The sequence below is a fragment of the Drosophila rhopaloa genome, unplaced genomic scaffold (genome assembly GCF_018152115.1).
Source record: "Drosophila rhopaloa isolate 14029-0021.01 unplaced genomic scaffold, ASM1815211v1 contig_3, whole genome shotgun sequence".
Classification (NCBI taxonomy): Eukaryota; Metazoa; Arthropoda; class Insecta; order Diptera; family Drosophilidae; genus Drosophila; species Drosophila rhopaloa.
The window spans coordinates 17,403,334-17,418,848 of NW_025335123.1; the positions used below are offsets into that span (position 1 = coordinate 17,403,334).

Here is a 15,515-nt window from a genome sequence, read left to right on the forward strand (position 1 = left end):
AGTTACCAAAAAAAGTATCAATTTATTGAAATTTACAGTACAAAAATTAGATTGCTGATTCGACAAGGATTATGTCCTTCAGTAGTGCCTGCGCTGGCGATATCCTGGGGGCAGATATCGGGTAGCCGGGGCAGGAGCTGGGACATGGGATGAGGCCGATCCTCGATAGCCACCACCAGCGCCATAGGAGCTGCGACTGAGATATCAATATAATATAGTGATATAATATAGGGATCATATAGTTATAGAATCTCACCCAGCTGGGACAGCGGGCACCGAAGGAGAAACGGGCAGATGGGCGCCCTCCGCCTGGAATCCGTTCTTATCCGCCTTGTAGTTCACCGTGTACTGCTTGCCATCGTCGCCGGTGTAGGAGTAGGATCCCTGGACTCCCAGCGATCCGTGGGGCCATCCTCCGCGGAACTCACCGGTCTCATCGCGATGGATACCATTGCCCGTGTCGAAGCTGCAAAATAATGGGTTGGTTTAATGAAAACTATTAATTTTGATTCTTTTCGTAAAAGCCCTTAGAGCTTCATGAATTTAAATTTCAATATAAAAACAAATATCTTTTCATTTAGGTCGGGAGTGAAACTAATACTTAAAATCAAAAGTTTCCTAGCACTTTTTTTAATTGCAAGTTCCATTTTTGGTTCGTTGAAATTGAGTTTACCATGTATAATAATTTTGGTTCCATAGTATTTGATCGATTGTTCTTTGATTACTTTGAATAACACCAATAAGATTAAAACATGATTAGTTCGAAAATCTAGCTTAAAACAATGATCCATCAGGAATTCAGGATATTTTTAACTAAGGATGAAATGTATCTTTATGGTTATCATCTGGACATATTCGAATAATATTAAAAACCAAAGAAAAGAGAACCTTTAGATACAATTGTATTGTGTGGTTTTAGATGGCAATTGCGCTTGGGTTTTTTGTTTAGTGAAAAATATTGAAATTAATATGGAATAGTTATTGATTTTGAAACTCTAAAATTTCAATAATTAAATTTGCCAACTCACCCGAAGTTGTAGTTGCCATTGGCGTCGCTCTGGTAGTCGCTCCTCACGATCGGAATCTGTGGCTGCTGCTGGCGCTGGAAGCTGGCTCCGCCAGTCGCAACCGGATGTCCTGCGCCAGGACGAGCGTGTCCTTGTCCGCTGACACCGTGGTAGTGCAGCTGACTGGCCTGCGGAGCGGGCAAGTACCGCTGGCTAAGACGTCCGGCCAGAACGGCCGAGGAAAAGCCCAAGAGCAGAACGGCAACGGTCAACAGAGGTCGCACCATTTTCTCGCTTCTCACAAATCACAGATCAACACAGGTCACTTAAAAAAAATTAAACAAAAAGAATTCAACTGGATGGATGCGAATTCTCGATCTGGGAACGCTTGAACGGCAACTGCTGGCGAATTCGTTGGAGCGATTTGGTTTTATAGCCCCCCATCAAACACTCATACTCCGACAAACATTCCATGCTCGGTTTTAATTGTTTTCTGTTCAACTTCTTCTTCGCCTTTTTGCCGATTTTTTTCTTGGCTGAGATTTTTGTTTTTTTTTTTTGTTTCGCTTGTGTTTGGTTTGGCCGTTTAATTAGCCAAAGGCAGACGCGACCAGCAAACAATTTTTCGGAATAGTTTTTCAATTCCCCTCAAGGCCCGCACCACCCTTTCTTTTGTGTTTTTTTTTTGTTTTGGTTTTTTAGTGGGTGAGGCTGTGGTTTTGGTTTTGGTCTGCAACCCGCTGAGTGGTGCATATTGGTAGTACATGCCACTTGGCACTTGGTCAAAATGCTGCGGCTAAACTAATTATAGCAACGACAGAGCAGGGGCGGTGAAAAGGGTTGGGGAAAGGGGTCAACCTTTGAGGGTTGTGTTTCAAATCTGCCTTGTGTAATGCAACACACTCAAGATTTGCTCATGATTTAGGTATATGCATTTTTTCAATACTACGGGCTTAAAATGGGCAAATGTCGAATAAAAGATTTACAATTAAATCTTTATTGTGGATTAAATTTTATATTTTAAAGTGATATTGAATCCGCTTCTATTAGCTTGACTTTTTGATTTTTTTAATAACTTTAATAAAAAGTTCTGCGTTAAATTATAGAACCTTAGTGAAGTCATAATATATTGCTTGTTTAATATCTCCTTATTTGTTTTTAGCCCTAACCTTATTTTTGTAGATTTTAATGAAGAATTTTTGAACAGTTCTCTAATATCAGGATTAAAGTGATCCGCATTTCTATTTTAAATCTATGATCTCCGCGCCCAGTTGCTATTAAAGGTAGAACCATAAAAAAATCCAAGATTGCGAAGAGAAAAACACTTTTGCGGAGTTCCGGTTCGCGATTCGCTGACTCGAGTGTTTGGGGCTACCCAAAAATGCCCTCACTCGAGGGCCATTACAACAAAAGTCGCCGCTCTATTCTAACAAAACAACTCGAGGGGCATCAAAGTCGGCGTTGATGATGATGATAATGATGTTGATTGGGATCAGTGGATGTTGAACTGATGATGATGATGGGGAAGAGCAGAGACGATTAAGATCTGATGATGTTGTATGGGCTGAAAACGGTAGCAAAGTTTGGCCAAATCCTCAATGGATTTCTGAATAAATCTAATGACAATTAATAGGTGTTGAAACAGCAGGCGGTCGCCAAAGGTTCAAGAGTTCAGGGTTGATGATCCATGTTGAAATTCAGTAGAACTTAATTAGGTTTCATCTTTTCTTTCCGCCTTTTTCTTCTGTGAACGAATAGAAAAAAAGGTACAAAAAACTATCTTTAACAGATTGAAATGGCAAATATACAAAATAAAAAAATCATATTTTTTCTGCAGTTTGACTGAAGTTAATAAATGGGTGTGAAAACGATGGGAGGTCCTTAATGGGTTGATAAGTTCAAGGTTGACCATTCATTTAAGCTACTTTTAGCTGAGTCAGTTAAGTTTTACTTTCCTCATTTATTCGTATCACATTTTCTCCCACCGATAAACCCATTCAGCTGGGATTAATGTTTATAAATACTTTTGCAGCATCATCATAACTCGATGTTGGATTGCAGTTGAACGCGAAAACCGAAATAGAAATACAAATGAAACTGGTTTTCGTGCGGCTTATTATGTTTGTTAGGATTTCCCAGCGCAGAACATACTACAAATTGAATTCTGACCATATCCGCAATTATGATGATAATCGCGTCAAATTTGTTATTGTTCGGGGTGTTTAATAATGGTTAATAATAAACAGAGAGCGCTGCGAATCCCCATTAATTAATAATAATAAATGATGAACTAATCAAATAAAGCGTGAAAAGTGAACCTGCGATGCTTAATGATGCTTGGGGCACAGATCATTCATTAGTTGGTTCGTGTCTGTTAATTTTAACACAATATTTTTGTTTAGTTTAGAGTGGCCAGGGCGGTGGTGGAGTGCATCTTAAGTACAGCCAGATCAAAAGTTCAGCACAAGTGCAGCCACACTGAAAGCTAAGTACATACACACCAATTGAACGCTTCGCTGGCGCCAAAAAATGCATAATGCACAGTTAGCCGCGACACTCGCTAATGGCACCTCATTATGTTCCATTATCGGTGACTGTACCTTGTCCACAGTCCGTCTCCCTTTGTCGCCATCTCCATCTCGTTCTCGCCTTCTGTTTCAGCCACTGTTTCACTCGATGGCTCATAATTTATGCAGCTTGGTGAAGTTTTCGTGTAAGAAGGTCTGGCTTAAGCGCTTAAGCGGATGTAATGCCAGTCGCAAATGAACTTGTAATTTACAATGCATCTGACACTGACAACTGACAGGTGACTGTACCCAGGTACTCGATGCTTGTACTCGTTTTTTCCAGCTCTCTGGCTGACTGAGAGTACTTGGTCAGTGGTTGTCGGATACTTGGGTACTGGACTTAATCTGGGGTTTTAAAGCAGCTTGGTTATCTTTGATGATGATGGAAGGGATTTGCCAATTTTGGTTATGGTTGATAACGCTTGAACTTAGTTTTCAGTAGTTAAAAATTGCATAAATGAATTTGGAGTTTGGAGGGCATTTTAAAGTGCAATTTTAGCTCTTCTTATAAGAATGATTGAGCTCTACATTTTAATTGCTTTAGTCAGAATCTGATTTTTGAAGGGCTTTAAAAGTTTTAAATAAATAGATATTGTAATGCTTTACACCTAGAAAACTTAAGACAATGCCATCAGTTTTATGTAAATAATTATAATTAAATGTACGCTTGAAAAATTATAAAAACTTAAAGAGACATTGTATTGTTTTTTTACAGTACCTTTTACGTATTTGTAAAAGGTTTGGTTTATCCCCTTAAAGTTCACTCGGCTGTGGCTAATTGAATCATGAATGAAACTGAACTGCAATGTGTTCATTTTTTTGCCATTTTCCATTTTCCGGGAAATTCAAGTAATCGCCTTAAAGGAATGAGATGGGTGACAGGGGGAGGATGTGCGGGGGAAAAAAAAAACATTTGCCTAGACCAAGAGCCTGTTTCACTCCCACTGTTCCTCGCAGGATTCGATGCCATCGCGATAAGAACTTCAGGGACGTCGAAGAGAGGGGGTTGGGAATGGCCTGTCATCGCTCTTATCGCGTTTTTCCTCCTCTTTTCGTCCTCATCGACTTGTTATTTCCGTTTATGATTTTTCCTTTGAACTTTTCCTTTTCTTTGCCGAGCAAAAATGTCAAATTCAGCTATTTGTTTAATTGAAAATAAAGAATAAGGGCTGCAGACCCTCATACGGGGCGTGTCCAATTGTTGTGTGTCATTAATTTAAATTAGAGCTCGGAGTTGCCGCGAAGCCTCGATTTCCATTCCACATCGATTTGCTACTTCACTGGATACTGTAAATAGGGATGAACTTGTGAGTTGAAAGTGGGAAGATTATGTGATCAGTTAGATAAAGTTAACTAATGGGGAGAAATGAGGAAATACTCCATCTTAATCGTTGAATTTCAGGGAATTAGCCTATGACTCCAGTCACAAAATCTACTGTTTAAGAAACTAGAGAATACTGAGTTTTTTCAAGACACTTTAGAGGTTTAAAAATAGTTATTTAATGTGTCTTGCTCTTTCATGAGACTTTTCAATGAGATTTGAAATATGGGTATAGATTCAAGAGTATCTTATTTTATTTAGTTTCTGGCCCTTCCCATTTCTCTTGTATCCCCACTCTGTTGCCAAAAGTAACTTTAACTTTTTGCTTATCGCCATTCGCCTGGCAACAATAACAATTTGTTGCTAATGCACATTGCTGTTTGCTTAACCCACACACACACAAGCCACCCCCCCGGCACCTTTCCCTCTAAGTCAACCCCCCTCCAAAATTGACTTCCCCGTCCATGAATGGATGTGGGAACATGAGCTAAACTACTCATTAAGCCAACTTTGGTGTTTGTCCATATGAAACTCAAGCGATTTGTCCAGAGTTCAGAGAAAAAAAAGGGGGAGATATGCTGGATGTCAGGGGTGGAGTTTTCAAGGGAGTGGGTAAGGTTTATCCCCAGTGCTCTGTTTGATTAAGCAATTCCAGGCGGAAATTAAATGGACACGCAAAACAAACTGTGAGTTGGTAAAGCTGCTCCAAGGATCATCACCAGCAAAAAAAGGGTCATCCTGGGAGTAAAGGAGTGGGGGATGGTGGGGGTGGGGCAGCTCTGACCCCCTTGGGCTCCTCTGTATCAAACTTAACTGAGCAGCGCTCAAGTGAGAAGATTAAATCGCCATAAATATTAACTACAGTTGCTTCCCCATTCGAAACGGGAGGCTACATGTGGGTGGTGGTGGTGGTGGTGGGTTGATGTTGGTCCATGGTTCCACCAAAAGGTAAGACAATTCGAAAGCGCTCGCCTTGATTTAGCACCGGAAGGCACGCACACCACGTGCCCCGAGTTCAAGTCCCCTGGACTTCCACCCCCTCCCCACTACCCACTCCCCCACTACCATTTTCCACCTCCGCCCCTGCCCGCGGGCAAGTGTACAAATCAAATGATTTATTGGACCACGGTCAGTTGTTGTGGCATGCGAATTTGGAGCATCTCGCGTGAGAGGTCCACCAAATAATTGAAACGTACGTCTGTCAGTCGAAAAAAGAAAACATGGTACAAGTTTTGGGTTCAAATGGGCGGTGCCATCCACCTGGTGCGGTAAATTCGTTTTTGGGCGTCTGCTAATTGGTGGTGGGGTCAAAGGTAGTGGGGGAGTGCCAGGTTTCTAGATGAATTAAAAGACTCGATTTTTAGGGAATTTATTTTGGTCCATTTCCCGGAAAAAATGCGCTTTAATTAAACTTGTTTTATGCTATCTAATTGTATACATTGTGTTGTAATTTGATCTTGAGATTGTATTTTATTACAAAATATAATTGCTTCCATGAGGGCAGTATATATTTATATTTTTGTAGAAATATATAGTGAACACAAAACAATTTAGTACCATTTTTTTATTTTTGTACAATAAAGGTTGTGGAATACATTGACTTTGAGCTTAATGCAAGTCATTAGCCAACAAAGCTAATGCATAATTAGATTTCAACTGATTTTTAGCATCCATCTAAGACATCTCCTCCCTGCACTCCTCCCTTTCCTTTGGCCATGCTGGCATTCAGGAATCAACCCCATTTTCAGTTAGTTAATTTAATTGCCAATATTACACAAGTGCCACATCCAGAGCCGCCGCGCTCAATAGTATGCTATGCTTAGCCGCTCTTTGAATCCTTCGGATGAGTTCGACTTTCTTCGTAACGCTGCGGTTTCTCGAAGGCTTTTTCTCTCTCTTACTCTCTTCTGAAAACAGTTGCCGTAGTAAGTTAGTAGCCAGCCGGTATCCAAAATATTGGCTTTGCGGTTGTAAATATGTAAACGGAATTTTATTTGAGTATTTATGTTAAAATAAATAAAACCATTTATTACAATGGCCGTAGAGTTCTGCTTAAATTTTAATCCAAGTTAATAGTTGTCCATAAAATTCCTAAATTTATTTTATATGTTGTTTGCAATAAGATGAAATAACAAAAATGCTTTTTATTAAGCAACCAAGCAGAGTTATAAAAAGCTGATTTTATACAAGTAAAAGGATACATTTAAAATAAATTATTTTTGTGTGCTTACAACTTTTTCTCGAGTAAAACTGTTTTGTCATATAATTTTTGTTCACTATTTGTTCAAGAACTTTTCGACCACACTGTGTAAATCATATCCCTTTGTAGTGCTGCCACTGTGCGCAGACTCCAGCAACCGGCAACGCCGCAGGGTGTCAGCGCGCATCTCTGTTGTTGTGCTTTCGATCCTTCTCTCGAATCCTTACTAGTCCTTCCGCTCCTGTGCCCATTTTTTTGCTCTGTTGTGGGTGCCGCCGCACGTGCCGTATCCACATCCGTATGCTTGTTATTATACCTGGTACTTGTAGTTGCCAAGGGTATGTTGTATTTTTTCCGCATGGACATGGGAAATGTATTTCTTTCTATAAAGTTTTTTAATTAATTAAACTAGAGATGCTTTCATCATTGCAAAAGAATATCAGTCACCTTAATTTGATTTCCTTTAAAATGCCCTAAATATCTCTATATAATCATATCGTTTTTATTGAATTTTATAACCATTTTTAAATATTAAGTTTAAAAGGTAACTAATTGGTAAGAAATGAGTAAATTAACAATATCAAATGTTGCTTTAATGAAGAAATTAGGGGATGGGCAACCTATGTTATTCATAGATCTTAAAGGGGAGAAGATACTTATTTGTATGAGAATTGTTAAAACTTGGTAGTCAGATTTGACTTCATAGATGATTTAGTAATATTTTATACGTTAGTACCGGGTATTTCAGAGTTGGAACACCCGGTTAAAGCTTTCTCATTTGTTTTGCTTTCTCTCCGGCTCTCTCATTCTCTTTGTTGGTTGCGGGGGTTGTTTTTAAAGAGAGAGAGAGTGCCAGTAGGGTATTGGGAGTCAGGAAGAAAGGGGGAGTAAGAGAGAGCTAGAGAGTGGCGAGGCGACTTGGCGGCTGTCGGTAGAAGTGCCGTTAGTTCAGCATCAGACTTTGCCACGCACGCACCTGCACGCAAAAAACGCGGGCGTTGCTGTCATGTCGCCGCCGACGGCCCAAAAACATCTAAAAACGAACAAAATACAGTGACTAAAAGCTTAAAAAACAATACAGTTACGAATAGGCAAACAAAAGACTAGAAGCTTACAATTACAGCGCGAACAGTGGCTCATAAAATCAGCTTAAAAACTGAAAATTGTTAACATTTTTTCTAAATATTTTGTTGTTGTGAGTGAGCAAAACTCTCAGTGTAAAGTCAAAACACAAACACAAAACACACACACATATCAAGTGAAAACGAGGAAAGTGTGCTAGAGGTGAGTGATTTTCTGGGAAATTTGTACACCGCCTAGCGCCTAGCGATTAAATTAGGTACTCTCGGGTTTTCACTAAGGTGTTCAATTAGCGTTAATTGATTAGCGTAATTTGAGCTTACGGTTAAAGGCGCAAAAATTAATAATAATAAGAGGGCAAACACAAACACAAACAAACATGTGCGCAAGTCAACGTCGTAACATTGCGAAATTGATTTTTCATCTGGTAGCGGTACTCCGCTCTCTTTCTCTCTCTTTTTTAGAGAGAGAGAGCCGGAGAAAGCGGGAGAAGAGAGAGTGCTGCCAAACTGTCTGGCAGTCAACCTGTCACGGCAACAACAACAATAGAAACAGCTACAAAAAACAGCGCCTAATCAAAGCGGCGCGTTTTGGCAGCGACTCTTGCCGCTGCTTTCGTCATGACCTTCATGACTCATCGTTTTGGGGGAAGGCCCCCCACTTTCCCCTTTCTCTTTCTTTCTCCCGTTCTCGTTCTCTTGCTCCTTGTTGTTTTTGCTCCACTTTGCTCGCCTGCGCATTTAATTAAATTGTCTTTACATATTAGCCGCATCAAATTGGAGCGCCTGTAATTTATAGTTGACCCATTGTATTCATTAATTTTGCCTCCGTTTTTCACTGTTTTTTGCGTTTTTTGTGCGACTTGGCCACACCTTCTGTCCCGGGCCATTGTTTTCGTGTTTTTGTTTTTGGTTTTTACTCGCGTGTGTTGGAAATCTACTTTTTATAACGTTTGCTTTTTGGCTTGCAAAATGTGTAGCATACTTACAGGAATTTCTGCAGGATCATGTGAAAAATTGGCAATTCTGATTTAGGGTAAAAAAACGTATACTTTACTTTAGTAGTGGTCATAAAATTATTATTAAGTGTAATTCAACAATAACAAATAATTCCCAAAATAAAATTTGAAAAGCTAATTTTCAGGTTATAGAATCAAATTTTGTTAAATGAATAAATGGTATTTCCGGTGAATGTTTTAGTTTCATCCATTATAGTTTATATGTTTCAGAATTAAGTGCCAATAAAATGTTTTATCCCTGTTGGCAATTAAAATATTATTAACAATTTTAAGCGTTAAATAAAATTTTATTTTTAAAATCGGCACTTGCACCATGAGCTGTTCAAAATAGCCTACCAAATGTGAAATAAAGTTTTTTAATATATTTTACTTAAACTTTTCAACAAAAGTTAAAAACTTTTTGTATTTAAACTCACTTTAATTAAGCTCGGGTATTTTTATTTTTAAAACTTTGTCCTGTTCCATGCGAATCGCACTTAAATGTTTTTTATTTCAACAGTTTTTGGCAGCGGTCAAAAAGGGGCGGAAAAAGAAGGTTTGGAAGCGGTGGTGTCAAGTTTTAAGCCTTTTAATGAGCCTCGAGGTCGCCAGTCAAACTTAATGAAAGAGCTTCAACGGAAAAAATATGCAAATGAATTTTCCAAAAATAGCAGGCAATTGGGGAAAAGTTTACGGAGGCGTTGTTGGGCTGAATCTCCAGCTTTTGTCGAGGGGTTTTGATGTCAATTCCGCAAATAGAGTTCGCAACGCAACACAAAAAAAATGTAATCAAAGAGCAAGAAGCCCATTTTTTTTCTCCTGATTTCCCTTTTCATTTCTGGTCAGACATAATATTAACAAATGGCTTGGCCATCAATTTGAGGCTTATTTAATGTTCAACAATTGCCCAAAAAAGGCAACTGTCGCATTACTTATGCCAGCCACTGTCAAATTATATAATCCCACTGAAAAGTACGTGTTCCTTCGGAACTTTCTGCATATAAGGACATGAATAATAAATTATGTGAAAAAGGGCGAGAGGGTACACGTCGGCGTTTCATGAAGTGATTTTCCGCAATTTTCATGCAGACGTCTGTGGCACAAGATAAAAACACATTTTAGGCCCAGTCTATTGTTGTCAAAAAGGGGGAGGTACAAAAAATACGGACGGGTGCTAAGAGATGAAAATACTCCACAAAAGAAGCAACAGAACAGTCAGAAGCCGCTTAGCGGAAAGCTTGGACTTGGGACTCCATTGCTTTCTCCCATCTAAAAGCATCATTTTACTCACTCCATCACCATACACCTTCACCATACCAAATCCCTTATCTGCACAGAAAAAAAGATATAAAATGCTGATCGATTGGATCAATTACTTTAAAAAGTACTTCCTTGAATATGAGTTATTATTAATCGATGCTGAAAAAAATATCGAAAGCCCTTTTTTAAATTTACCAAAAAAAGAAAAAAAAGGAAATCTTAAAACATCATGGACCCTGATGGAGTTTTTGATAATTTAAAGGTTGTGCATAGGCCTCAAATACAAAATCTGTTAGTCGAAGATTCTAATGGGTAAATTTGTCCATCCCTTGTAAATTGAAATTTATTTTTTTGTGTGTATTACTGCGACAGTCGTCGCATTTTTGCGCTAATGATTAATGGCTGTCGTTTTCCTGGAAGTCTATCTGCTGTCCTCGCCTCCGGCTTGCAAATGCAAAACTCTCGGAGTTTCAAAGGACTTGTTGCCCGAAGATTTTCCACCCGCTTTTCCCTGCCTTTTGGCACTTGTCGATTGCAGCTGTTGCAAATCTCAACAGCCAGTGTTGATAAATGCAAGCGGAGCGTGTTGTGTTGACATTTGTCATGGGTCTTAAGTAACCAGCTTATCGGGTCTCAATCTCAAGGTATTCCCTTTTTGCTTTTTCACCTGCCCCACCCATTTCTCCCACTTTTTTCCTTTGGATTTTCCGCCTTTTACCTCCCTATCCCATGCGAGAGTTAGTGTTGTAAACTGCTTTGTAAGTGTCTGCCATTCATTTGGGTTCATTAGTGGCATTTGCCACCTGACAGCATTAGAGTGGAAAACTTGCGTTCCAGCGATAAACCAAATGAAAATTGACAAGCTCTCACACACGTCCACGCGTTGAGTGTTTATATAAATAAACCGGATGACAAAAGAAAATTCAAAAGGCAAAGAAAATATTGTTAGGAGTTGGGCGGGAAACGCTTTCGGAATTTTAAAATGCTTCATCTCATCCTTTGTTCGCTTTATTTTGGGTATCCCTCCCAAAAACCCATGACAGGTGTCAAAAAAAGGCAGAAGTCAATCGAATTTAGAAACAGACGTTGAAACAGATGTGGAGTTTCCTTTTCAGAGAAATATAAATCTAACACTGTTGGCTACTTTAAATAAGAGAACTTGCTAACTCTCTTTTCAACAAATTCACACATTCATTTATTTGAAAATAAAGCTATAATTACATCTTAGAATTGTTTCATAAACTTAATCTTAGCTTAGATAAAGTAAAAAAAATTAACATGCAAATTTTAAGTAAATAATTATTGACGGTCGAAAACTGTAGAATGCCAACTATGTGTTGATTCAATGATTCATTTGCTTCGTAACTGAAAGTACCTTATATCCGACATTAAATGACTTTATGTTAATTAATTAATGTGACTTTTTGTCTAAACAGAGCACGCCTTTGTTTTATTACCCAACAAATGGCATGAATCATCATAGTGTTTTCCAGACTAATGACTGTAGTCAAACAATTATTTCATTAAAGATTAGGTGGTTGCGTAAGCATTCGACAGCTGAGTAATGACATTTTCTAATTGATTATTCAAATACGGGGATATGCTTATCATGAAAAATTGATAATTAAGCTACTTAACATTAAAGAGTATTTGTTTGGAACCTATATATGCTTATTAATAAATTGTTAAATTTCTTAACTGAAATTCTAAATGCTAGCTTGTGAGTTTGTGCAGCTGATATAGGCCAATAATGCTATTGAAGTAATTTATACGCATTTTAAGTAAGCACCTTTAATATTAATAAGCCTTACACCTGCCAACGCTAACATATCAGTTACCAACGGTGGCTACACCTTCGTAGGTGTAAATAACAGTCCGCTTAGATAGATGAGCTCATCACGTATTCAACAGTTGATGATAAACATATATTCTTTTTTGGTGTTTATATGGAGGGAAAATTACTTTTTCAATTTCAATTACGCACCCTGCACTCCCCAATGGTCCCGAAAGAAAATCTTTTGGCTAATGCCTCCCAAGTGTAATTCGGGAAAATTGCGTTGAAAGGTCTCTCTTCAAAACTTATACATGTATAGGTATATGTATATATATCGGGGGTAGAATAACAACAACAATTGGCGGAGGTGGAGATGTAGTAGGGGGGTGGATGTAACATGTGTAACAACAAGTGTTAAGTCAAACACCTTTTGTACCACCACCACCACCCAAATCCACTGGACAGCGCAATTTGTCATTTGGTAAATGAAAGGAAAAAGAACCGAAAAAGTTGGAGAGGTTACCTGGCACTTGCTCTATTAAATATTCACCCCTTTTTCGTGGGGTCAAACAAAAAAAAAACAGCAAAAAATGGCAAAAACACACAAGTTGGGGGGCGTGACAAACCCTCGGCATGTAAGTTTCGTTTATTTGCTGATGTTTACAAATTTTCACGCCAAAATGAAAAAAGTTTTCCTGTTTTCGATAAGGTGAAGTTGCTTGTGTGGAAATGTGGGTGTGGATTTTAGTCGCTTATGCAACCATTGCCATGAGACGTGAGTTGTTGCTAAAAACTTGCTTTGTTTTCAGCTCTGTGGCCACTTGTCCTTGTCATGTGTCAAGTGCTGGAGCAGTAAACAAGTTGGCGTGGAAAAGTCGGGCAGAGTGGGAGATGTGCGGTTTATAGAAATATAGATTGTCCATTAGGTTGGCCAAACCCTCATAATTTTCCGTTTCCCATTTGCCATTCGCCATTTCCGTTGACCATTGACAGTAATGAGTCCTGGGACTCCTGACAACGCCTAAAAGCTGGCAACAGTTTGCCCAAATTGCTTATTTATGCCATGTGCACGTCTGCCAATGTGTATGGTATGGTATGAGGTCCCATGTCTACGGTTCACGTTGTATATACCCTATACCCAGTAATCGGAGAACTCAGGGATATATCCTTTTAATGCTAATGTAAGAAAAATTTGATTGGCATTTACAAAACTATCTGTAAGTAAAATCTTTGTAAATATAAATTTCTTCACTAAAATTATACCTACTAACAGTTATTAGGTATATTAGAAATCTTTAAAATTAAATTTGTATGATAATTTAGACAAAATTTAGCAAATAATCTTTATTCTTTTGCTTTAAGTCTTTAAATTGTTTGGATCAATGCAGAGTTATATCTATTTAGCTAATAGTACCTATATAATAGGGGTATCTATAAGTCGGGAACACCACGATTGGGAACATCTGCAGCTATTAGTGATGTAAAGTGCGCTTAGCTGTATGTGTTTTTTTCTTGTGTTTTGGCCAGCCGTGTTGCGGTGAAACACCCATGCCCTGAAACACATCCCCTTTTGCAATTTTCGTTGATTTGTCACGTAGGACAGGCAAATACCAGATACGAAATACGTTTCAATAACGAGATGCCCCACCATTTGGCCAACAGATGGCGCAGTGGTCGCCCAGTGAGTGACCACTGGCTGGCGCCATCGTGTTCAAATTGCGAATTATGCTAATTTCCACTCTCTGTTTCACTCCTCCTTTTCGCCTTTTCCTCCTCCTCCTTCGCTTTCTCCCACTTTCTGCCCTTTCGTTCCCTTTCTTCCTGCTTAGTTCACACTTGTAACGTGTCAAAAAATCTAGTTTGCTACATTTCCGCCTCTCTTTCGCTTTTACCGGCCAGTGTTATGTTTCATAAAATATGCACAAAGGGGGCGGCAAAAGTGGGCAGGGTGGTGAAAGAGCTGGAGAGATGGGGAGAAGAAAGATGAGAGACGGTCAATGGTTGGCACACGGAGAAAATACAGTAAATTTCTATAATTATCATATAGTCATACCAATTTAAAATAATTTATATAATATTTCCATACCAGTTAATGTTAATGGATTTTTGTCTAAGTAGTTTCTGTAACCCAAAGAACAATATTGTTTGCGGTTTGCTTAATAAATTTAGGTTTCGTATAAGAATAAGAAGGATCTTTTTAAAATATCAAAAACCTTCACGTATAATCCTGTATTAATTCTGTAAGTTCAAAAATGTTGAAATGCTGGAAAATGTGCCCTTTCGAAGGTGAAAACCTGGAACCACTTTAGATATTTTTTCTCTGTGCAGCGTTCGTCGTCCCCAGAGGTTCCACATGGGGCATAATGCGTCATCGTCGCCGGTGCCCTTATATCTACCGTTACCGGCTCACACCCATACTTATACCCATACTCATAGCCATATTAAACCCATACCCACACCCAAAACCCACACCCAGAAGCAAACAAATGCGTCGTCACATGTGCGCAACAAATTGCGTCTGCCGTTTTGAATTTTTGCGGTTACATTTCCGTTGCACCGACAGGCGACAACAGAGACATCGACGGCATTTCAATAAGCCAAAGGCAAATCGCCCATAAAATAGAGGAGGAGGATGTGGGAAAGCCAGAAGATGAAGAAGGCTCAGATAGTAGAAGGACCCCAGGAATCGAATCAGAAAGATGCTTTTTCTGCACATTGGTAAAGGGAAATTTTATTGGCCAAAATCAAAAAACGGTGGAAAAGAAAATTTAACTTTTTATCCTAATCTTAAGCAGTAACAACAGTTGGTTTGAATTAGTCGTTATTTTTTTAATACCTAAATAAAAATCAAATGCTTCGATTAAACCTAATTTATAGATAGAAAGATTGTATCTTACAATAACTAACTTATTTCAACACCACTGTGCCCGCGGCTGCAGCCGAAAAGTGTGCAACGTGAATGAAGAAAAATATAAATCTGATTTATGCCCCTGGCTTTTGCCGGCCCCTTTAGAAGTGGCCAAGTGTGGAATAGAGATTGGAAGAAATCGCAGCAAATTCGCATCAAATTTTCATATTTACTATGAATTACAAATTGTTAGATTATGGAAATGGTATTTTGCCTCTGGCCCAGCTGGGAACAAGCTTTAGCTTTAGCCTCTTTCGGTTATTGATCTTGTACACCACTCACAATGCACAGAAAAAAAAATGATGAAATACAAATATGGTTTCATATTCGTTGAACAAATTTTTATGATATTTAAAATTATTTTAGTTTCTTATTTGGTATTTATTTTTCTTATGAAATAC

At 38.7% G+C, this 15,515-nt stretch overlaps 2 protein-coding genes across 2 annotated transcripts in view; one reads left to right on the plus strand and one right to left on the minus strand.

Annotated features, from left to right (window-relative positions):
* LOC108045248 overlaps nucleotides 1-15,515 on the plus strand; it is a 54,708-nt gene that overhangs the window by 16,677 nt on the left and 22,516 nt on the right. The gene's annotated exons all lie outside the window — the stretch shown is intronic.
* On the minus strand, nucleotides 70-1,395 carry LOC108045246 (larval cuticle protein LCP-17). The gene is made up of 3 exons (XM_017124511.2): nucleotides 1,029-1,395; nucleotides 257-466; nucleotides 70-196 (listed from the first exon to the last, which is right to left on the minus strand). Exons 1-3 carry the CDS (start codon nucleotides 1,292-1,294, stop codon nucleotides 79-81), a joined length of 594 nt encoding a protein of 197 aa, XP_016980000.1. The 5' UTR covers nucleotides 1,295-1,395; the 3' UTR covers nucleotides 70-78.

Bases quoted from the DNA above. Each gene is read 5' to 3' on its own strand.
- LOC108045246 (XM_017124511.2), bottom strand. From the start codon at position 1,294: ATGGTGCGACCTCTGTTGACCGTTGCCGTTCTGCTCTTGGGCTTTTCC. The intron at 467-1,028 runs GTGAGTTGGCAA...ATTATTTTGCAG, and splicing joins AATGGCAACTACAACTTCGG to CTTCGACACGGGCAATGGTA. The intron at 197-256 runs GTGAGATTCTAT...TTGATATCTCAG, and splicing joins GTGCCCGCTGTCCCAGCTGG to TCGCAGCTCCTATGGCGCTG.